Source organism: Silene latifolia, chromosome 9 (assembly GCF_048544455.1).
Source record: "Silene latifolia isolate original U9 population chromosome 9, ASM4854445v1, whole genome shotgun sequence".
Lineage (NCBI taxonomy): Eukaryota > Viridiplantae > Streptophyta > Magnoliopsida > Caryophyllales > Caryophyllaceae > Silene > Silene latifolia.
Window position 1 is genome coordinate 190,911,756 of NC_133534.1, and position 25,882 is coordinate 190,937,637.

Below are 25,882 nucleotides of genomic sequence, written 5' to 3' on the forward strand. Positions count from 1 at the left end.
TGTTGAACTCCCTGTAACGTCGCTTAGTTTCTGTATGAGAACAGGTTAGGAGCGAGACAGGAATCCTACCATCCTCAATCCCATCTTGTATGACATGCTTGAGCTTATAGCAATATTCGGTATCATGCCCCCTACCCCTATGGTATTGACAATACGAATTGCCATCCCAAAATTTAGATTTCTTTTCTGGGTCTGAGCTAGGTCCTATTGGTCGAAGAAGACCTAGAGAGGATAATTTGTTCAAAGCTAGGGCATAAGGTATTCCTAGACTCGTGAATGACCTGGGAGAGTTGTTTGATTTCTTTGATGAAGGCTCCACGACGTTGCCTTTATTGATTTTGATTCCTGGATGAGAATAACTAGGAATAGATCGCTCGCTTTTTGTTTTGTCCTCGAGACCATGAGGTTGAGGGTTTGTCTGGACACTCTTCATCTTGAAAGGTTGGGTCTCAAACTTCTTACCCATTTCAGCAAGTCGATTTCCCATGTTGGAAAGCCGAGAGTTTAGATTATCAATGGCTCCTTCTATTTTTGAAAATTTATTGTTGAAGGCCATGGAAAGGAGGAGCATTCCATTTTGGATATCGTCGTCTTCAAGCACGTTGATCTTTTTGTCGTTACGAGGGTCGAGGAGATGAGAATAGGCTAGGGATGATTTATGGTCATGTTTAATGATACTAAACCCAAGAGGGTTGATTTTCTCGAATTGTTCGACAGAAAGTGGCACTGGAAGCTTGCTCCCTTCGATCATACTAGAGGTTTCTCTAGGTGGCGTGCTCTTTTCCACCGTCCCATTCTCAAGGGTGAGGACGCGAATGCTCAAATTTTCCACTGTAGCTTGAACTCGCAGGACTATGGCATAAATGTCTTGGAGAGACACGGTGATTGTGGCTTGAGCTGCTTTGTGACTTTGCTGACTGACAGAACTTGCTGGATTCCTACTCGACAGAAATGACGCACATTACAACTCGATTCGACATGGGATCACGCATACTAAGGTAACAAACAAAGGAGCAGAGGAAGGGACAAGTAACCATGAGGGTAATACGACAGATCTAGACCTGACTTGTGAATTCGTGAAATGTCGTGAGCGACTTCTCGTGTTTGAATTCACGGTACTTGAATTTAATTTTAGACTCGAGTGTTAATTTTAACGGAGTGACATTTATATGGTTGACTGGATTGACGGGATTGACGACACGTGTTGATTCTAGACTCGAGGTTTTCTTATAGGTGTTAAGAAGACTGCTGCAGTTTAGACTCAAATATGAGGCCCATTGAGACTTGTGTGTTGAATCTCGGAACGTGTGACTCGAGGTGTCGAAAATATTTAGATCTTAACTGATTTGGGGTATGGGGGTCCAAAATGACGGCGTGACGTCTTTGGACTTGACTTGAATTTTAAAAAGACCCAAAATGTAAAGGAAGACGGGTTCATGACTTGACGGAGTTTCGACTAGGACATAGTCGGTTTGAACTTTGACTCTAACTTAGCCCAATTGAATTTACATATTTACCTTTACATGGTTGGAAAATATTTTGGTTTAAAAAATGTTTGGTTTTTTTTTTTTTTTTTTTTTTTTTTTTTTTTTTTAATTTTTACGTTTTTTTTTGTTGTTTTTTTTTCGTTTTTTTGTTAGTTTTTTTTTGTTTTTTTTGTTTTTTACACGGGTTTTGAAATGGGTTTGAGGCCCGAAGTTTGACTTGACATTTGGACAGAGTTTCGGCTTTGTTTTGCGCTGTTTTGAAAATGATTACATTTTGAAAAGGATTTTATTTTACAAAATCTCGTCATGGTTTTGTTTACAAAATGGTGATCACGTATATAAATACATACATGCATTATAACGGTATGCTGAGTGCATTTAGAAGGGTTTTGGTTTAAAGAGTGGGTTGCCATAACGAACAATCAAACCCGGGGTCTGTGGAGAGGCTCGTACCAAACAGGAGTAAGGCCGATTCCTAGTCCATTTCCTCGAGTAGTGAAAGCCCTTGATACAAACAAGAGTAAGCACCATGGTATGGTTGACGTCAATCGCTATCCATCCTTAGGCCCAGATAAGAATTTGGACCGTCTAGACGGGACGCTTGATCGAATGGGTTGGGTTGGGCCTATGAAGGCCGAATAAACGATCTAGGAAGATCGAATTATGAAAAACGACAACTGTCTTGTACAAACTATTCCCTAACCTTGTTCAAGTTTCACCCTTGGCTACACGTAAGTGTATTAATCCCCAGCAGAGTCGCCAAACCGTGGACGCGGGCCCACGGGGGTCGCTCGGGTAGAAAGCGAGCAAGCTTTGCATTTGTGGAGTCGCCACCAATTTATTGTGGAAAATTGGAAACCGTTCGAATACCTCATGCCACGTCAAGACACAAAGTAGTGACAGGAACACCAAGAACTCATTACCCTTAGCATTCCATGTCTAGAATGACTCTCGTGGATGCCAATGAACATGGATAGTGGCCTCTACTAATGATTAGGGAAAATCATCTATACTCGATATGTTGAAGGTTATATGCATGCAATGCAACATCCGAAAAATTAATCCTAACATGTGAGAATTAACTAAGTCGGTGAACATGTAATTTAGCATATATTAATGTCGAGGTAGAAATTTAGGTTGATTGCATGTGAGAGCATACAAACAATAAATAATAAAGAATACGATAAAAGAACAACAATTGAAATTATTACAATAAATTACAATGGGTCAATTGATCTACGTCGAAAATACATTTAAAACGGATGGTTTTAGAAAAGAAAGGGAAAATAAATAAGCGAACAGATTATTAGGTGATAATACGAGTAATAGTTAATTAATACGTAAGCTAACGAATTAGGTCAAAGCAACAACGGAAGTTCAGAGGCAGAATTCAACCCAGAACAGGCGCAACACAGCTGCGTCCTTTGGAAGAGGCGCAGTAGTTGCTGCGTCTGTTCCTGACCTGAATTCTGGCTGTGAAGCCGGAATTGCATATCGTTAATATTCATTGGTAAATTAATGATTGATTATTGATATTTGACTCAGATAAAAGTGGTTTAATAAATTATTTACATATGAAATGGTCATAAAAACTATAAAACATGAATTAGAGCTAATTAGAATGAATTAATTACAAGATTAAACATGAATTAAATTGGTTAAAACTAACTAATTAGGTTAAATTAATGTTAAAATATTGACAATGATGACGATAAACAGATGAAAATATACGAAAGATGAATTTCAGAGACTTGATATGGATGAACCGAATCTCTAAAAATCCGAATTGATTTTAATGACGAAAACCCGCAAATATTAACTACAAAGGATTTAAGTCGGGAATTTAAAAGATGATAAATTATTAATGATTTATATGCTAAAATTATTATGTTAAAATTACCTTGTTAATGAAATAAGAACAAACAAAGACAAAGCAAACAATAAACGAACGAACAAAAGACGAAGGAAGAAGAAGAAAAGTAGGAACTGCGGCAGCCTAGGAAGAGGCGCAGCAGGTGCTGCGTCCCTTCGAAGAGACGCAGCAGTTGCTGCTCCTTCTCGACATCAGTCTCCCATTAATCCGTTAAAAAGAGTTTGAGTAAAGGTTTTATAAATCGGTTTTGAATATATTTTCGATGTAAATCTTACAATAATGATTATAAAAATAAAGTACAATAATAAAAGATGGGATTTACACCCTCAGACTTACATGTTTGATGAAACGAGATTAACTAAGTTAACATTTAGTGATGCTCGACTCGAATGTACGACGAAAGTGCCCTCTAAGAGGAAAATGAACAAGATTGACTAAGTTGATTGATGTGGAGTTGGTCATGCGAAACGAGGCTGGTACTCAGAAGGATCCGAGCTTACGTGGTCGAAAGTTCAAGCACGTAGACGCCAAAAAGTAAGAGCGTGGTCTTAGAATGCAAAGGGAGAAGAGAAGAGCGGACACTCGCGTGAGAAATATGAGGAACGAATGTCCCTATTAATTTATACTAATCACGGAAGAAATTAGGGTTTAGGAAAGGAGAGAAAGATCCGGAAACAACCGACTTAGGTTAAACACGGAAACTTGGACAAAAAGAAAGCCTGGAGAAAAGGGCGCAGCAGGTGCTACGTGCCTTGGAAGAGGCGCAGCACTTACTGCGTCCTTTCCCTAGCGGTTTCCTCCTGCGTAAGAAAGCGTGTTTGACAGCCTGTCGTATTTTAGGCATAACTTTCTCTACAAGACTCGGAATAAGGTGATTGTGGTGGCATTGGAAAGCTAAAAGAAATATCTAGAACTTTCTATGAAATAGGCCTGACCCAAAAAAGTTGTTATGACTTCGTATAACGGGCCTAAAAGTCAGGTTGTCATTTTAGATAAATGAAATGCACATTTTGTAATGCAAACTTTAAGTTTAACCCAAAGAAGTGACATGTGACTCAAAATGAGATATACCCATGACATTTAATGACATCCTAACCTTAGGTAGACAAGCACATTGCTTTTGACTCGGGATTTGACGGTTTTACGAAATGAAGACGGTTTTTTACCCGGACTCCAAATGTACCCTAATTACTGTCAAAACGACCGTAACGCCGCGTAGATGACGACCAAGGGGTAGACACAAGTATTTGAGCTATCACTTGACGATAAACTTACGAATTGTCATAAATCGTTCCGTGTACCAAACATGCGACCCAATCATCACCGGGTGGCTTGCGGGAGGTGCAGAAATGAGGTATCTACAATTGTATAATTGTATCTCATTCATATCATTGGCATGTTGCATATTTAATTGTTGTGTTGTGTCTTATATTTGTTTATTGAAACTGACGTGTTGTGTGGCTGTGTAATTGTCACATATTTCTGGGGTGGCCTGTATCAACCCATATGATATTTCCGATCATATGGGGTGCAGGTTAAGTACAGGTTGTTTTGTCGTCACACGGGAGACATGACGAGCATCACACTTGGAGTCGAGTAGCATAGATAGATGGCTTAGATGGTAAGACAAGTTGTATAATGTCTAGTTCAAATTTATTATTCATTTATTTATAAATCACTAAACTTATTATTTATTTAAGTTGTTTCTTAATTTCAACTCCGATTTCACTGCCTCGGGAAACCGAGATGGTAACATCCTCCCATTACCTTGGCCGGATAAGAAGAGGGTGTTACACTAATTGCATGCTAAAATCAAGAGCACAAATTCTTTACATGTTACGGTTACAAGTTATAACGGCTCTTATAACCTATTTTAAATAATAAGGTTATTTAATGAGAATATGCCGAACTATTGCTCCCCTTCTCAAAATACTTTATACTTTAAATTAAATAGAAATCCTACCAACTAATGCACCTCCTCCCATCTAATAGAATTGCTCTTTTTGTTACCTGGTGTAGCAGGTAATGTGTTAGACGGGCCCACTTTTTTTCTTTATTTAGAACTTCAATCTTCCTCCCCTTATATTTCAGATTAAATTAAATAAAGCTCTATTTTTCAGATTTTTTTATACAACCAAATCTCAACAAAATTGAACAAAATTTACTTTTCAAAATTATACTACCAAAGCTCAATTAAATTGCACAAAATTATTGTAACACCCCCACTTAATCGGTCAAGGTAAATAAGGATGTTACCATCTCAGTTTCCCGAGGTAGTGGATCAAAACTGCAATCAAGAAACATTTGATAGAGTCCAAAGTCTAGCGATTAATACAAAAAATAAATTCTACAATATACAAAGTCTCAAAACTACAACGAATAACCCTAATAAAGTTTATATCAATTATAGTATGACCGCTCAACTAGACTCTGGTTGTCAAAATCTCGTCCCATGCCCCGATCATCAACAAATCCAAAACCTGCAACTAGCTGCTCCCCAATATGACCAGAAATATTATATGGATCATCATAGTTTTGAAACATATAACAAGTCAATCTCAATAATACATATGATCACAAACAATGAATATGTCACAACCGAACAAATGCATCATATGAAACATCATACACACACCACACCTCCAACTCCAACACCCCCCCTCCTCCTCCTCAACAATCCTATGACGGCATCGCAGCACCGCCACCAACAGCCGGACCGTAGCCAGAAGGTACCCGCATCGCAAAACGGAGTACCATATTACCATGTGCTCGAATCGCAACCTGAAACACGGCAGCCATATTCACATTGCAACACGAATCCTAAACCTAGATCCTTAATGTGCACATCCCCCTTGAGCCGGGACCCTTAAGGAGCGAACCCAGGCGTGAGATCGGTCTCCCATAACCTCCTCACTAACACCACCACTCCACAAGAACACACACATGTAACATGTATCACAATACCACAACACAATTATGCCAAATCTCTAAAAATCACCAATACGATATGTTAATTCACCCAAATATCACCAAGTATCACAATTATGATATCACAATCACATATGCAATCCAATATACTATCAAGTATCAAGAACCGGGTAGGGAAACCTTACCTCTACGCAAATCCGCAATGGTCACAAACAACGCCTAGCATCCATTATCCACACTGTCACATCCTACAATAGCCAAGCAATTACCATCACAAGAAGGTACTACAACAATCTAATTGATGGAATCCTCTACTACCATCCTTTAATACTCAAATTCCTAATTACAACAATCTAATTAACAATCTCCCCAATATACCCCAAATCAGGGCCAATCCTGGGACCGTGCAAGCAGTGCGGCCGCCCAGGTATAGGGGGCCCTTGTAATACTCCGTATTTATGAGTCTTGGGGTACTCTATCGAGTAGGCCTTACTCTGTCGAGTAAGGGAGTTTTGCGAAATAAAATAGTTTCTGACCTGTTGGGTACTCGATCGAGTAACTAGGGTACTCGATCGAGTAAGGGGGTACTCGATCGAGTAGCCTTGGGTACTCGATCGAGTAGCCGGTTTACGAGGAGTTTTTCTCGGGTTTTGTTAATTATGCGATTAAGATATATAACCTTCCGTCATTGTTTCTAAATCACTTTTGCAAAACCTAATTTACTGTTTAAGAGAGAAGGCAAGTACGTTCTTAATCCTAATCACATTGTTGACAAATCCCGAAGCTTGAGAGGTCGGATTCCATCGTTCTTTATACCTTTGTGATCCTTGCGTCGAGGGTAAGATCTGCATACCAATTTTATAGTATTTCGTCAAGTTTCGTTAAACCCTAATTTTGGGATTGGGGGTTTTTATGATTTGTTAAGGTTAGATTGTGATTATGTGATTATGTGATAGGAGAAGGATTTGTAAAGGAGAGGTTTTGAGACAAATTTGCTAGATCGTCGATGATTGTGTTGCTTTCCGGTAGGATTTTCTACTCGTATTAGTCCCATAATGGGATATTGGTGATGTGTTGTATTTGGTTGTTTGATATAATGATTGTCCTGTGTTTGTGGTTGTGATTCTTTGTTGATGGTTCTCGAGATGCGTTCTCGGCTGAGTGGGGTCACTCGCGGGAGTGACTTCACGCCCTAGTTTCGCCCTTCGTGGAACCCGCCACGGAAGGGGATGTGCACATTAATGGACAGGGTTATCGCTCACTATGTGGAGCGGGGATTTGGTGGGTACGGCTGCGGTCCCCCATCTGGCGTGGTGGTCCAGTGGGACGATCGGTGATTGAGATTGTTGGGATTGGTGTGATTGTATGTGTGACGGTGTGAGCTGTCTGTTTATCGGATTGTTGATATGTATATAAATTGTGTGATTAGTATTGACCCCGTTTAAATGTTTTAAAAGCGTGGTGATCCATTCGGGGGGTGGTGAGAGTTGATTTGCAGCGGACATATCTTGGATACGCGTGGGATCTAGTGGGGATGGAGTCGTCACATATCGAGTCTTTAGTCTTCCATTTGTGTTTGTTAGGACAGTTCCTTTCGGTTGGTTTATAGTTTGAGAGCGATTTGTATTTTGCTTACGATTGGCTTTGTTATGTAATCACTTAACTTGTTTAATAAAGTATGTTTCTTCATTGTCTTATGATTATCATGCCTCGGGTAACCGAGATGGTAATATCTTCATACCTGAGTGGTCCTGGTAAGGCACTTGGAGTATGGGGGTGTTACAGCCCTGTCACTGAAACAACTATTAGTATAGGTATAATTAACGCAGTACATAAGCATGGTGTTACTCTCGTTACAGCAGTAAGAAACACATAGTTCTCCGCATGGGATCTGGCTTCGAGGCTTGCAACAAGCAATTTTTGCTTAAGAATGTTTCTTGCTAATTATTAGAGTTAGATTTCCAACAAAAAAGTGAAAGGAGAAATTGAATCTGTGCCATCAATCCAACATGAGCAACTACATGGAATACATGCCAATAAGCCATAAGACCAACAGACCAATTGCTTCTTAGTGCTTTTTATGATAAAAACAATTTAAATTAATCCTTTCTTTTTGAAACAGATGTACTCATTTCATCAAAAAAAAATTTATTTTATTTTTTTACAAAATGAATTAATATGTTAAGGGCCCCGTTACAGGTTTTCGTACAGAGCCCCGAAAGTGTCAGGGACGGCCCTGCCCCAAATCCTAGGGTTTCACCAAAAGTAATTGGTTAAAAGGCATAAACTTTGACTTACGAAGTAAGATTGACAATGAGAGAAATTAGGAAAGATGCAAGATCCCAAATCCAATGCTAGCCTCCATGGAAGGTGGTTAAGAAGAGTATAAAGGGCTTTTAGAGGAGTTATAGGGTTAGAGAGAGATGTAGAAATGAAATAGGTCTCGATTCATTCTGATTTGGACTCCCTATTTAAAAGTTCACTGAACCACCCCACTCGGTCGAGCATACCCCATACTTGGCTGAGTGCCCTCTACTCGGTCAAGTACTACCTATACTCGACCGAGTTACCCATACTCGATCTAATACAAAGCAATTACCTCACACACAAGTAAGACTACCTTCCGAAAGGTACATAATATGAGTCTCACTAATTGCAAAAGGTTCACCTATTAATCCCAAAAAAGTCATTAAGGAGTCTCGACAGACAGATATTACAATTATATTTTTGTCAAATTCTTTTACTTCACTAATTACATCAATATTATGCTATAAACACAATATAAAACAAAAAAGAATACTTGAAAAACATTTAGGGCATTTTCATTCTTAATTTTTCTCAGATTCTGTCTACCTTTGTCTGCCGCCAACATATGTTACGCTACATTCAAATATGATAGATATGGGCTTGAATAAATGTATATTTTTCAGACACTTAACAACACCCATATATATAAAAGAAAGTATAAACCTTAAAAACAGGATTAATTCAACAAAAAGTTAAAAATTTTATACAAAAGATACAATCAAAATTCAATTAAATTGAGAAAAAAATAAACTTTTTGACAAAACCCATGTATAAAAGAGGGCACAAACCTTAAAAACAAGATTAATTCAACAAAAAGTTGAAAACTCTACAAAAATTATAACCAAATTAAATTAAATTGAACAAAATAACAACAAATAATTACTTAAAACACTGCAAATGAAAACAATAACTAAGGAAAAATCAAATTTAAGAAAATAAATAAATAACATCAGTAATCAATTGAGGGTGAAATTGATTTACCTCTTTAATTGTGGAATCAATTGAGGGCAAAATCGAAATAAGGCCGCCTTCAATCAAGTGATTTGTGCAAAGATATGAATAACGATAATGGATCAATGGTGAGGATGGATGAACATGTACAAGGGGAAAGAAGAAAAAGGAAGAAAAAAAGGTAAAAAAGATAATAAATGAAAGTAAAAGAGAAGTAAAAATGAATAAAGAATGAATAAGTAAAAAGGCAACCGGTGGAATAGGTATCCCTTCCACCTAGATCTGGCAAATGGGCCAATCGGGTCGAGTCATTTTTGATCAGGTTATTTCGGGACTGTAGACTTCGGGTCGGGTCGGGTCATTTTCGGGTCAGCTATTATCAAGTTATTTGTGGATAATAATCAGTTTGCTACAATAAACATTCGAGCTGGGTTATTCCGGGTTGGGTTTACGGGTTCGAGTCAAGTTCGGATGTCTGGTCGGATCCGAGTCGGGTCATTCGGGCCGGATCAATTTTGCCATGTTTAATTCCACCTGTTCTATTATATGGGAGGGGTGCATTGATTGGTAGTATTCCGAGTTAATTTTAAGTATAAAGTATTTTAAAAAATGTGCAATAGTTCAAAGAATTCTCATTAAATAATATTGAAAAGAAAATAAATAATGATTTGTGATACCCTACAAACAAGACTTGCTAAATCAAGAGAGATTGAGGATTGCAAGAATCCTACAGATTCTCCTGATTAAAGGGAATCATATAGCTGATTTTATTCCCATATAATCACTTCTCCAACATAATTTAAATATGTCCAATTCTCACCCAAAGCAGAATCAATCAAGAAATAAAAAAATGGAAAACAACAAATATTTTAAAATCAAAGAATCAACGGTCATAATCCCATCAGACCCCACCCCAGACTGCATACTCTCACTCTCCACCCTTGATTCTCAACTAATCATCCGTTTCGTCGTAGAATACTTGCTAGTCTATAATACTCCCCCTGGAATAGACCGCTCTCAATTCTCAACCCGTATAAAGTCCGCTTTGAGTCGGGCCCTCATCCAATATTACCCCTTATCGGGTCGAGTTTCCGAATCTCCGGGTCGGACACTCCAAGTGGACTGCCGGGCACAAGGGGTTGTATTTGTAGAGGCTGAGTCCGAGTATAAATTGTCCGACTTCGAGTGGGCCCCACGACACGTGGAGGAGTGGAGGCCACTAATGTGGGTCCATGAAGATGACGTGTTGAAGGGGGCCCCAATTTTAGTTGTTCAGCTGACGTGGCTTGCTGATGGGGCAGTGGCAGTTGGGTTTGGGTTTAACCATACGGTTTGTGATGGGTTTGGTGCGGCTGCGTTTATCAATTCTTTTGCTGATTTAACTCGTGGGTTGAATTTTATTGGGCCTAAGCCTGTTTGGGAGCGCCATTTACTTGACCCGGCCCCAATTGTTGAGTCTGATATCGGTGTATCCCGGGTTGATTTAGACCACTCGGAGTTTAGTCCGGTTACGGATTGTTGTGGGTTCATAGATAGGTTCTCAAGTGAACAACTTATACCAACTTCAATTGTATTTGACAAAGCCCAAATCAATGAGCTAAAAAAAAAAGCAAGTGTGACAACTAAATTCACTTCATTCGACGTAATTTCGGCCCATATTTGGCGTTGTTGGGCGCGGTCATTACAATTTCCTCCTAACCAAACACTCAAATTGTTATTCAGTGTAAATTTCCGAAATCGGGTTAAATCCGGCCTCCCATCTGGGTTTTATGGAAACGGGTTTGTTCTCGGGTGCGCCCAAACTACAGCTAAGGATCTTACGGAGAAGGGTTTAGGGTACGCTTCGGAATTGATTAGGAAAGCAAAAGAAAGAGTGGATGATAAGTATGTGAGGGAAATAATAGAGTTGGTAAATGGTAACAAAAGAAGTCCGGATTTAGTAGGGGTGTTGATATTGACCCAGTGGACTAGGCTTGGGCTAGAAAGGGCTGACTTTGGGCTTGGTAAGCTAGCCCACGTGGTGCCGATATGCTGTGGTAATTATTGTTTATTGTTACCAGTGCTAAACCAGAAAGAAGAGGTGAGGGTGATGATGGGGATCCCTTGTACCGCGGTTGACAACTACCATCAACAACTATATCAGGTTTTCCTAAAGACGGAATATTCGGTGTATAAATAAAACGGTTTCACATACTAGCACATGATGATATTAGGGACAAAACTTTTGGCATTTGCTATGTTACTTCGTATTTTGTTTTTATTTGATCCGTCTTAAATAAGAATTTGTGCAACTACTATGTAATGCTTTCTCGTCATATCGGCCTATTTATTTTAATAATTATTTTGTATAAAATCATTATACACAATTATTATTGTCAACCAAGTAATATTTTACCTAAATAACTTCACCAACCACTATTTTTCTTGATAAGTCATCATGGTCTTTGTAATATGATTTTATAATATTACTTCCTCCTATTCTATATGATTTTCCACATTACTTTTGGACCAATATTTAGTGAGGTGATAGTATGTGGAGGGAAATAAAAGTAGGAGAGAGAATGTGGGGTCAGATATTATATTAACCACAAATAATGGACAAATAAGGAAAATTGAAGATCTTTGTGAATTTTCCGATTTAGGAAATGTGGAAGATATTAGTGAATATGAGAGAGTATTTTGTAAAATTGTTTTACAAAGGACATTTTCTTCTTTTATCAAAGGATCCTGATAATCAACGCCTCCGGGGCTGTTGATAATGGATATTAACATCAAAACGACAAAAATGAATTGTAATAATATTGATTCCCTTCCCTCCTAATATAGCCTGATATGAACCAACCCATGACACATGCTACTGCCAAACGACTCTAACCACCCCAACCACCACCACCTCCGTCCCAATCATCACCTATCACCACCAAAACTTCACCGCCCTTATCGCCGCTTTACGACGACCACCCATATCTCCTTCCTCTGCGCCGCCACTCATCCTTGAGCACCCAAACGAGCTCGGAAAGCTACCCGGCCGCATAGACCTCAAATCACCGATCAATAATTATCAAACCACCAGTAAAATCGAGTTCCCTACTTCCATACTCGATAATTTTCCTGAAATGGATTAGCTTCGATTCAGAGCGGTACCGGAAAATCAAAACTAATCACTTTTCTATATGACTCTGTTGGCTTCGCCGCCGGATACCGAACAAATAGACACCCTAGGAGGGGATGGTAAAACCTTTTCGGGAATGGGGTTAAAAGAGAGTTGTGGTGGTAGTTAGGGAGGGCGGTTGCCGTAGGGATGACCTTGAAATATTGGTGTAGATTGAAGGAGGAATTGGTGGTTGGGCTATATACTCAACTAATGTGTAACCTATGCATAAATGCACGGGTATAATATACAATTACATGAAAAAACCAGTAGGATATAAGTTATAATATTTTGTCATAATCTATGACATAAATGATTAAATATTTGGCTGAACATGTAAAAAATAATTTTACGTTCACTCAACATGTTTAAATTAATTAGATAGATGTATATTTCGTTGACCTACTACATAAAATCCTATTAGAAATAAAATTAAATCCGCTAATACAAACTATGCAAATTGCTTAAATTAATCTAAAACTCGAGTTAAAAAATCGAGAAAATAATAAATTGACCAACATCAAAAAATTTGGAAAACTTCTTAGGCTCTGTTTTGTCGGGTGAAAAAAATTGAATTGAATTAAACTAAAATAAGAGTTAATTTGTGAAGATATAAGCCGAACAGAACTGAATAAAGCTGACTGAAATGAGCTGAAATAAAGTTCAAAAGAAAAAGAACCTTAATATGCTTTTTTTTTTAATTAAAAATATCATTATCCTTGTCTCAAATGAGTATCTTGAAACTCTTTTTTTTTCCCCTCTTAAGCTTTATGATAGTAGTGTTTTGTGTCGGTCTAAGAGGGTTATTTTATCACCCTCGTGTCTTTTAATATGGGTCTTTTAGTATGCTTTTCCTAGCATTTGGTAATTGGGTATGATGTGGTAACTTGTGTATTTTACCTCGGTTGGACAATTGATCTTAATGCACGGAACCCGAGAGGCAAAGAGCACCTTTCAAAGGTCAAGACAAGGCACAAGAGGCTCACATGTAACCTAGAACCCACCTGGGAGAAGTAGGAGTGAAGAATAGAAGAAATGAGGACATTTGAAGAGGTCTAGCTCTTGGAAATTAGAAGTCCAAAAATGCGAGCCTAGGCGCAGGCTGCGCAAACAGGGTGCGCAGCTGCGCACGATTGCGCAGGCAAGAACAACTCTGGCGCAAGCTGCGCAGCCTGTGCAGCTCTGTTTTACGGGGTTTCTAATCTTCTTTTGGGCTTCTTAAGTGGAAATCTTTTTAGGTTTTCGTGAAGCCCTATATATACCCAAGAGTTTGAAGACCTAAATCTTCTATCTACCATCATATCATCTCATCTAATCTCATATTTAGGGTTTTAATCTTGTAATAATTTAGAGACAAATTTCATTCAAGTTGTAAGCTTTCCTTATTGTTTTGGGTTATGAAGACTATGGAAGGCTAAATCCTTCCTTGCTTGGTGTAATTCATTCAAAGTTTCCAACTTTGGTATTGTAAGACTCTTTATTCTCTTCTTATTTATCTAATGATCTTTCCTTATGCTTAATTCTTATGTTGAGTAGATGAATGTTAGAATGATCAATCTTGCATCTTGTTTACCCAACTAGTGCAAATTCTAGAGAAATTGTTTAATCTATCTAGGATTATTTGGAGCAAGCTTGTTGTATGTTGATTTGTTTTAAAGGATTCATGCAATAAGTAGGAAATTTCATGTCTTTTCTCATTTGTATGGTTTAATCTTGTGAGAATTGATCCTAGATTCTTATCTTGGCACAACTCTTAATGCTCATGTTTGATTTGCACTCATGGTTTAATGAATTGTTGATTAAACTTGAAGGACATACATGGATGGTTTAATTTGTGTATGTTAACATCTTGACTTGAAAGTAGTGGGTAGATAATAAGAGGAGAGTTATAAAAGAGTCAAACTTTACCATTGTTGGTTACCTAGGAAGAATTGCACCAAGTCCTCTTAAATATTGAACTTTCTTACTCACCAAGTGTTTGTTATATTAATTGTTAGACAAAGATTGAAATTTTACTTTGTTTCATGTTACCAATCAACTCAACCCCCCCCCCCCTATCTATTTTTATCGATTGTTTGTCATTGTTGATAACCATTATTTGTTTATAAACTTGTCATTAGTAGTCAATAGTTTACAATTCGAGTATTTAGCTTAAAAGTCCTTCTCTTGGGTTCGACCCTTACTTCCCTTTAATACTTTTCTTAATTGCATAGTGTAGAGTCAAGTTTGGCTTATAAATTGTTAATTTGGTAGGTTAATTCTAGCATTTAACGACCTAGTATTTATTTCTTACCAAATTTTGGCGCCGTTGCCGGAGAAGGGCAACATAGCTAGAACTTGAGTTTGTTAAATTATGCTTATTTGTTTTTATACTCCTCTTGTTGTTTTAAGTAAGTGGAAGTTCTAATTTGTTTTGTGTAGTGTCAAGGTTTATGTTTAATTCCCCACAAGGTGGTGAATTTACTCCCGTTGAAGAGGATTCATTCGGAGCATACTCTTGGTTATTTACGAACCCGTGGTACCAAAGACCACCTAGGGAAGCCAAAGTTGAAGAAGAGCCACTTTCGGTAGATCCTATTGAAGTACAATATCCTAGAATGGCGAACGATAATAGAACCATTCGGGAGATAAGGGCAAGAAACTATGATGAACAACCATTATGCATCACATATCCTCCTTTGGGAGCAAATGCCAACTTTGAACTCAAGGGTTTCTTCATTCACAACTTACCCAAATTCTATGGGCAAGCGGGGAATGATCCTAACCGGCACTTATCGGAGTTTCACATGATGTGTGAAGGAGCCATTCCAAATGGGGTGACGGAGGACCAATTCAAGCTTCGTGCCTTTCCGTTTTCCTTGTTGGATGCGGCCAAGGATTTGCTTTTCTATCTTACTCAGGGGTCCATAAGTACTTGGAAGGAAATGAAAGCGGCCTTCCTTGAGAAATTATATCCCGACTCACGTCACAACCGTGCAAAAAAGGCAATCACCACAATAGAGCAAGACCATGGGGAAACCATGTATGAATATTGGTAAAGATTTAAGAGGTTGGTGGCTCAATGCCCATACCATGGGTTGAGTGAGGATGACCTTCTTGTTAACTTTTATGAAGGTTTAGGCCAAGAAGATCAAAGGATGGTCAATTCCGCTACCGGGGGAGGTTTGGAGAATTATTCCATAGCGGATGCTAAGGAAATCATTGAGAGACTTGCCTAAACCACAAGAAATTATGGTAGAAGTCAAATGGGATCAAGAAATGCATCTTCAATGGGAACCTCTTCCTCATCTACTCAAAATCTTGAGCAAAGTGTGAATGACCTAATTCACCTAGTGAAGAACATGATGGTGAACAATCCAAACAAAGATGGGGGTCAAAGGAATCAAGTAGAATGCAACTATTGCCAAGGTCCTCATTTGGAGGAAGCTTGCCCCATTATGATTGAAGAAGGAATTAGAGTGGAAAATGTAAGTGCAATGGGTTATGGGAATTACAATGCTAGGAATCCTTCCGGGGGAGGATATTACAACTATGACCCTAGTGGCAACACTTACAATGTTGGGACTAGAGACAACCCTCGACTTGGTTGGGGTGATGACACCTCAAAGAGCTTTGTGAATGGCCAATTCAACCACTTGAGGGACCAAAATTCCCGACAAGGTCAAGGCTCAAATTCTCAAGGAAACAGGAATGGAAATTTCAACAACCAAGGTCGAAACCAAAACCAAGGTCAATCATCCCAACTTGTCAATCAAGGTAACAACACCAATTCTCAAAAGGAACCAAGTGTTCAAGACTTGCTTAGAAACATTTTGCAAGAGCAAGTTAAAACAAACAAGCGGTTTGACAAGATTGAAGCCGACAAGGGTGTTAGTGATGCCAACCTTGAGGTCCAACTTGGACAAATTGCCCAAGAGCTTGCCAAGCAAAACCAAAGGAATTCCACTTCTATTCCATCCACTACATTTCCTCCTAGAGAAAATGCTAGTGCTATGACATTGAGGAAGGGGAGAACTTTAGAATCCCCTCCAAAGAAGAAGAGAAGGGGCAAGTGATGCGTGTATTTTATATAAGGTTTTTACCTCATTTTTACACGCACTTATGCACTATTTATGTAGCACCTGGCTACAAATACCCCCGAATATTCTACTTTTGTTCGTTTTATATAAATTGCAGGAATAAACCGAAGAGGAGCTAAATCGAGCCTAAATTCGTCCCATTTGCATGCATTTATGGAGAACAAGGAGCCGGAGCTTGGAATCTATCACTTTGAAGACGCGTGAGCTAGTTTCGGAAGGTGTTATAATGTCTAACGTGCCAAAATAGCTCGATCGACTGCTTTTCTAGTCGATCGAATGCTTTATATACTGAAGGTTACTCGATCGAGCAGTTCGAGTATTCAATCGAGAAGACATAACAAGGAGTTACTCGATCGAGTGGTTTATTTCCACTCGATCGAGGGGTTTAACGCTTAGTTGTTCGATCGAGTGGTTTATTTCCACTCGATCGAGTAGTTTGGCCCGTATTAAAGTTTTTCCACCTATTTTCGTATGGGCTTTTGTAATTTAGTTATGAATTAGGTTAGAGGAGGATTTTCGTATGCTACTAATACAGTAGACTGCGTAACTCTCCTCATTCACTTTTACTCTATCATTTCCTACTGTTTCTTGGATTTTGCTCTCTCTCTACCCTTTTGCTACTCGAATTCGGATTTGTGATCGGTATTATTATTCCTTCTTAATTCCTTAATCTTAATTGTTGCTTTATTTCTTTGTTTCCTTTATTGCTATCATCTTTACCCTATTCAATCTCTATTATCTTTGTTAGTATGTTTAATTTCAATTATCTTTATGTTATTGTTGTTGATTCAATAGTGATGCATAGCTAATTTCCCCTGCTAAGACTAGGGGATCCATGATTATGAAGGGATAGTAGTTGCCATATTAGGTTAATGCTGGTGTGGTCTTTGTTGTTAATTGTTGCATTTGTCTGTATCTGTCTAGTTGAGTTGACGCAATTAGGCATTTAAATCATAGTAAACCTTGACCTGGACCGAAAGGTTGGAAAGGGTGAGACTCGTAGCGAGCAATAGGGCACTATAGTGAGGGCGAAAGCTAAGCTATTTGTGCTTTAGGGCGAATTGAGACCGAAAGGAGATATTCACTGCTCCTTAGACTATACTTGCACTAATCTGAACCTAGACTACTTGACTGAATGATCATGGTGAACCGTCTGTCTTAGCTGCTTTCCTTATCTGCTTAATCCTTTTTCTCTGCCTTATTCTCTTTCTTATTCTCATTAGTTTAGAACAATACAATTAAAAACCCCCCAATTTGGTTACCGTGACGAACGTAGACAAAGCTGACATTTTCCCATCTCCCTGTGGAGATCGACCCGACTTCCCTAGCTATATTAGTTAGAGCCAGTTGGTTATTTTTGATAGGTATACGATTGCCTTGTCAAATTTCGGCGCCATTGTCGGGGAGGTGGCGCAATTCTGTTGCTTTATTTAAGTTTGTTTCTCGTCTCAAGGAATTTATTCCTTGAGACTGATCTCATTTCTGCAAAGTTTTTGATTAGTTTTGCAGGTTATCTGTTTTGCTTCGTAAATTCTATTTGCCAGAATGCCGAATATAGCCAGCCATTCAGAGCCGAATGCGGATTCCCTTCCAAAAGGTTTCTTACTACCCATTACTGATTCGGGAACCTTTGGAATCCACCCATCTTACATACAGCTGGTCGAGAGAAATCTCTTTAGGGGGGTACCTGAAGAAGATCCATGCAGGCATATAGAGCTGTTTACGGAGTATTGCTCTACCATTCCTCTTGCTGCTGGGGTGACACAGGACAAAGTAAAGGGAGCTCTTTTTCCCTTTTCTTTAGCTGATGATCCCCGGGAATGGTTGAGAGATCTAGATAGGGAGGCAGCCGGTGTAACCGACTGGAGTTCCCTTGCTTTGGCCTTTTACAGGCGATATTTTCCACCGCAGCGCACTAATGCCTTGAGAGCTCAGATTACTTCTTTTGAGCAACTACCTACTGAAAACTTGGATGGGGGCGTGGGCGAGGTTCAAGAAGCTCGTCCGTTCTGTGCCTCACCATGGTCTCAAACGTTGGTTTCTTTGTACGCAGTTCTACAACGGGTTATATCGAAACCAAAGAGCTATTTTAGATAGTGTAGCTAAGGAGAGATTCACGAAGAATGTTGAAGATGAACAAGGGTGGCGTCTCATTGAGGAGATGGCTATTCATGTCTCCGAATATGGGAATCCCCGAGGTAATGAGCAAGTTAATAAGTTGGCAGCAGCTGCAGTGGAAGGTCCTAGCACAAGTCTAGGTAATGTGGAGATTACGAAAGCCGTGAGTGAAATCGCACAGGTTTGTTCAATTACTGAGCATGAGGAGATATGTGGTAGATGTGGCATGGAAGGGCATGACCCCATTGAGTGTCTGGCAAGTATAGAGCGCGTCCTTGCTTATCAGAAATACAAGCAAGGAGTTCCTTTTCTCAATTGTATGAAGAAATGAAGAATGTTTCCACTCTTTCTACGCCAGCGCCGCAACCGGTCTCTCCTTCTGCAAACGAGGAAATTACTGAACTGAAATCTTTGATGTTGAACATAACACAACAGTTTGGGGAGACATGCAATAGGAATGAAAATGTCATAGTGGAGTTGAGAGAACAAGTAGCGCAGTTAACACTCGCGAAAGACCAAGCCAACCTTCTACCGACATGCGATCCGGTTAATGCAACGAATCTCCAAAGTGGCCTTGTTCATGAGGGGACAAAAGTACCAGAAGACGGGGTTATGACAGCTATAATACCCCGGATGATGATTTGGATGAATTTCTAGACGAAATCCTTGCCGCGTGTTCTTCAGATACTCGATCGAGTGAAAAATCTACTCGATCGAGTGAAATAATTCATCCCATCACTCGATCGAGTGATAATTGTGATCGATCGAGTAGTGCCCAAATCACAGATGGTCATTCGACTAATATTCTTACTCGATCGAGTAAAATAGCTGAAGAAATCACTCGATCGAGTGATAAAAATGATCGATCGAGTAAGCCTGAAAAAGAGATCACTCGATCGAGTGAGGAAAATGGTCGATCGAGTAAAAGCCAATATGAAACCACTCGATCGAGTGGTAAAAATGCTCAATCGAGTACCAGAAGCAGCGAAGACCCTATTTTACTATCTAATTCCGCTACCGTGTCATCTTCCCCTGCTCTGGAGACGTCACGCACTGATAAAGGTAAAGAGAAAATCGCGGGTCCACTCATTGCTACCAGAGTAGCCTTCCCAGGTCGTCTGAAGGACGTGAAGATCGAGTGACAGTACGGTAGGTTTGTGGACGTTGTGAAGAACCTCCAGGTAACTGTCCCTTTTAACGAACTTGTTACCCAGGTACCTACTTACGCTAAATTTATGAAAGATATTGTGACGCGTAAGAGAGAGCTAAGTGAATTTGAGACAGTTTCATTTATGGAAGAGTCTAGTAATTTACTTTTAAATAAGGCTCCACCTAAAATGAAAGACCCGGGTAGCTTCTCTATTACCTGTGTTATAGGCAATGTGGTTATTGATAAGGCTCTTTGTGATTTAGGAGCCAGCGTCAGTGTCATGCCCCTATCTGTCTGCAAGAAATTGAATATGAGTCATCTTAAAGTGACTAACATTACCCTACAGATGGCTGATAGATCTGTTAGGAGACCCTTAGGTGTCTTAGAGGACGTGCATGTGAAAATAGGCAAGCTCTTTATACCAGTGGATTTCTTTGTTTTAGATATAGCTGATGACACCCGGACCCCAATTATCTTAGGAAGACCATTCCTTAGTACAGCTGGGGCCATTAATGATGTCAAACAAGGGCGTTTGACTCTTGTAGTAGGGGATGACGCGATCACTTTCAGTCTGCCTAGTACTTTGGCTCGGCCAATGATAGAGGATACTTGTTATTCGGTTGATATTATTGACGAGTCTATTTATGACTTCTGGTCGGGTTCTTTCATGAAGGACCCACTAGAAGCTCTTATGCTTTTGGATGAGTGTGCAGATAGCCCAGATGACGATGATGCTGTGATGGATTTGCTTATAGACGATTTAGATGAGCGTGAACTCACCGACGCTGAGGGAGAGCAAGTGGAACAGATGATTAGCACTCTTTGCTCCATTGAGGTAAAGGTACCGGAGCGTAAGCCTCTTCCTTCTCATCTGAAATATGTTTTCTTAGACGATAATGAGCAATTTCCAGTCATTGTTAGTGCTAAGCTTGATAATGATCAGCTGACTTCCTTGTTAGCTGTGCTTAAGAAAAGTAGGAAAGCATTGGGTTATTCATTGGACGATATCAAGGGGATTAGTCCCGATATTTGTATGCACAGGATAGAGCTGGAGGAAGATCACAAACCTTGCGAGATGTGGTCGGCAGATCGAACCGAGAAAATGCAAGATGTTGTGATGGCCGAGGTAATGAAGTTTGCTCGACGCAGTATTATCTATTCGTTGATCATTCTAAGTGGGTGAGTCCGGTGCGGGTAGTCCCGAAGAAAGGAGGGACTACGTGGTTAAGAATGATAAGAATGAGTTAATACCCACTCGAGTAGTGACTGGTTGGCGGATGTGTATAGATTACGATGACTTAATGCCGCCACCAAGAAAGATCACTTTCCCCTTCCTTTTATTGATCAAATGGTATAAAGGTTAGCTTCTCATAAGTTTTTCTGCTATTTAGACGGGTATTCAGGGTTCTTTCAGATCCCTATTCACTCAGACGATCAAGCTAAGACTACATTTACTTGTCCTCAAGGCGTGTTTGCTTATCGCAGGATGCCTTTTGGTTTATGTAATGCCCCTGCCACCTTCCAAAGGTGCATGATGGGGATATTTTCAGAGTTTATCGAGTCTATTATGGAAGTTTTCATGGACGATTTCAGTGTTTATGGAATTGATTTTTCTAACTGTCTGTCTAACCTTGATAAAGTGTTGCAGCGCTGCATCGAGGTTAATCTCGTGCTTAACTGGGAGAAGTGCCATTTCATGGTCAATGAGGGAGTTGTCTTAGGGCACTTAGTTTTTGACAGGGGAATAGAGGTTGATAAAGCAAAGGTGGAAGTGATTCAGCAATTACCACCTCCTGTTAAGGTTAAGGGGGTGAGGAGTTTCCTTGGCCACGCCGGCTTCTATCGCCGGTTTATCAAGGAATTCTCAAAAATTGCTAAACCACTTACACAGTTGCTACTTAAAGATGCCCCTTTTGTGTTTACTGATGAGTGTCTTTCTGCTTTTCACATGTTAAAGCAGGCCTTAGTCTTTGCGCCGATCATACAGCCTCCCGACTGGGACTTGCCTTTTGAGATAATGTGTGATGCCAGTGACTATGCACTAGGAGCGGTGCTAGGCCAACGGAAAGACAAAGCTTTAAATGCAATCTACTATGCGAGCCGAACTCTGGATGAGGCTCAAGTGAAGTACACTACCACAGAAAAAGAGCTGCTAGCTGTTGTTTATGCCTTTGAGAAATTTCGTTCTTATTTGATTGGGTCAGAAGTTACTGTTTTTACTGACCATGCAGCTTTGAGGCATCTCCTTGCTAAGAAGGAGGCTAAACCACGGCTATTGAGATGGATACTCCTTTTTCAGGAGTTTGATTTGCAGATTAAGGATAAAAAAGGAGCTGAGAACTTGTAGCTAATCATTTGTCGCGACTGTCGCGACAAGAAGGGGAAGATTCTCTACCTATTGATGACTCTTTCCCTGACGATACTTTATTTGCTGTATTATCGTCTATTGTTAACCAAGAGACTTGGTATGCAGATATAGCTAACTTCGTTGTCGTGGCAAGTGCCGCGACCTTTCTCATCGATGAGAGGAAGCGTTTTACGTATAACGCTAAGCGATATTTTGGGACGATCCTTATTTATTTAAGGAATGTGCAGACGGTCTCTACAGACGGTGTATTCCGTAGTGGGAGGCCAAAGTAGTCCTGGAAGGCTGTCACTCCTCTTCCTATGGTGGTCACCACGGTCCATCGCGCATCGTGGATAAGGTACTTCAGTCTGGTTTTTACTGGCCTTCTTTGTTTGCTGATGCTAAGTCTTTTGTTTCAGCCTGTGATGCTTGCCAACGATCAGGGAACATTTCGAAGAGACATGAGATGCCACAAAATGGTATCTTAGAGGTTGAGGTTTTCGATGTCTGGGGCATTGATTTCCAAGGACCGTTCCCGTCTAGTAAAGGTAACAGGTACATTTTAGTGGCTGTAGATTATGTGTCGAAATGGGTTGAGGCAATTGCTTCACCTCATTGTGATGCCAAGACCATGATAAAAATGTTTAAAAAGGTCATATTTTCCCAATTTGGTGTCCCTAGGGTCGTCATTAGTGATGGGGAATGCACTTTAAAGAAAAGAAACTAACTTCCATTATGTCTAAAGTTGGTGTCCAACACCGGCGTGGTTTGGGGTATCATCCCCAAACTAGTGGTCAGGTAGAGGTCTCTAATCGCGAGCTGAAAGAGATTTTGTCTAAGGTAGTTTCTAAATCACGGAAAGACTGGAGTCTTAAATTATAAGACACATTATGGGCCTACAGAACTGCCTTTAAGACACCAATTGGTGGATCACATTATAGGTTAGTTTATGGGAAATCATGTCACTTACCTGTTGAATTGGAATGTAAGGCTTGATGGGCAATTCGTGAGCTTAACTTTGATCCTAAGTTGTTTGGCCAGAATCGTCTTTTGCAGCTAGATGAGTTGGAAGAATTTAGGCTTAATGCCTATGATAGCTCGCGCATCTATAAAGAAAAGACGAAGAGATGGCATGGCAAAAGAATTCTACCTCGGGAGTTTCATGTTGGGCAAAAGGTGCTGCTGTTTAATGCCCGATTGCGATTATTTCCTGGCAAGCTGAAGTCCAGGTGGAGTGATCCTTATACGGTGACGACCGTTACCAAATTTGGATCCATGGAGCTGGAAGATTCCGAAGGAAGTAGGTTCAAGGTGAATGGGCAATATGTGAAGCATTATCACGAGGCAAAGGAAGCAGACAATCGTGTTGAAGTCTTGTACTTCGACGAGCTAGATGCGCCAGTTAATTGATGCCAGAAAGGTCGTGCGGGACCTCATAAACCTGCGCTCTCCGGGAGGCAGCCCGAACTATTTTATTGTACTTTTGTTGAACTTTTTATTTTTCTTTTGCTTTTTGCTGAACTTTAGACGCTGTTTTTGCACCCTATGTATTTTCCTTGCTTTTGATGCGTGTTCTGCAGGTACAGTCACTCGATCGAGTAGTTTTTCTACTCGATCGAGCACTTTTGAGATCATCTTCACTCGATCGAGTGATATATATACTCGATCGACAAGTTGCATAATCACGTTTACTCGATCGAGTGATTATTTTACTCGATCGAGCCCTTCCAGGCACTAGTTTACTCGATCGAGCTATTCCAAGCTACTCGATCGAGAAGTTTCGTCTTCCGGCTGCTATTTTACGTCTATTGAGCTACTGCTTGACTTCTTTTGACCTCCCATGTTCATGGTCGGTTTGGGGAGGTCCCTCTTTATGATGTTTTGTATGTATTCCGACTCCACTTATCCTTTTCTCCTCAGTTTGCATTTCTTTCCCTATTTTTGGTACAATGAGGGCATTGTACGGTTTGGTTTGGGGAGGTATGCATCCATATCTGTGTCTGCATGTTTTCTTGCATTTTCGCTTGCTTGCACGTTTCATTATTTTCGCATGCATTGTCGTTTTTAATTCAAAAATCATAAAATTCAAAAATTTTCACGTTTAATTTGAGTCGGAACGTTTGAACTTTGACGCTACATTGAATCCTTACCTTAGCCTTGCATTTTCTTGACATTTAGTTGGCATGATTATGTGCATGATCTACGAGTTTTTGTTTCTCTCTTATCTGAACGAATAGACTTGACTCGCATATCGGCAAGCTACATTACATTCTGAGGTTAGAGCTTTATAAACTGGTGACATTCATGACCGGTTTCATTTAGGATGTGAGTAGTACTCTCTTTAAGACATGTAACATCAATTTGCATAAGCATGAGTCTAGTCTTCTTAATACCTGTATGCATTCGGTCTGTGGATGGTGACACATGTTAGGAGAGGCAGTTCCCTTTTATTTCATTCTACCCATGAGCTCCACATAGCCAAATTGCCCTTTTTGTCCTTTTAGCTACATACTATAATTTTTTCTACCATAGCCGAGCTAGTAATGAGTAGTTGTTTGGAATGCTTTACTGCAGTTTGGTTATTTTTATTTGAATTCAGAAGATGGTGGAAGAATTGAAGGGAATGAAAGAAAAACGACGGAAAAGAAAAAAAAAGAGAAGAAAAGAATGAAAAAAAATGGAAAGATGAAAAAGAAAAAAGAAAGAAAAAAATCATGTGCAGAGAATTGAAAAATTGTATAATGATTTTCACTCCCATGTTTTACTTATATCTTATGGGGAGTTGACAAGTTTTTGGTGTAATGTGAGTTGAGTGCATGAAATTTGCGCCATTTTGTTTTATTATATTGAGTACGAAGTTGGGATGTAGTTCAATATTTGGATTCGTTGTTGCTAGCCTGGCTATTAACCCCACATATCCAAATTTATCTTAGCCCCTTCTTACCCATTACCTCACTTACCCAAATGTAAGTCCTCGGCATGTGTCTTGGTCATTAGTATGGTTGGAATGCGTATGTACGGTTGTAGAGACTTTATTCATGTTAACTGCATGCATGTTCTTATAGGTCGAGTTAGGTGAGTGTCCTTACTTCTTTCTATCTTTCACATATATACTCACCTTGTGCCTAAATCTGAGTGATGAGCGACCCGTGAGAGTTCGATATCTTTTGAGTCTTGCAAGTTCGACGGTTCAGTAAGTTTGAAACATTGATTTAACTCGTTTGCACTTCTCATCTACCACTTTGTTAGTTGTTGCATTAAACTGGTTTTGGTGGGTGATTTGTAGCTGATGTGTTGGTCCCGTTCCACTGTTTATTCTTAGTTGCATTCATAGTTTGCTTGGGGACAAGCAAAGGTTTGGTTTAGGGAGATTTGATGCGTGTATTTTATATAAGGTTTTTACCTCATTTTTACATGCACTTCTGCACTATTTATGTAGCACCTGGCTACAAATACCCCCGAATATTCTACTTTGGTTCGTTTTATGTAAA

The 25,882-nt window shown here is 39.6% G+C and overlaps 1 protein-coding gene across 1 annotated transcript; it reads left to right on the forward strand.

Annotated features, from left to right (window-relative positions):
• Positions 1-10,271: 10,271 nt before the first annotated feature.
• LOC141598416 (alcohol acyltransferase 9-like) lies at positions 10,272-11,863 on the forward strand. Its single transcript, XM_074418157.1, has one exon. The coding sequence runs from the start codon at positions 10,352-10,354 to the stop codon at positions 11,723-11,725; it is 1,374 nt and encodes a 457-aa protein (XP_074274258.1). The 5' UTR covers positions 10,272-10,351; the 3' UTR covers positions 11,726-11,863.
• The last annotated feature ends 14,019 nt before the right edge of the window (positions 11,864-25,882 follow it).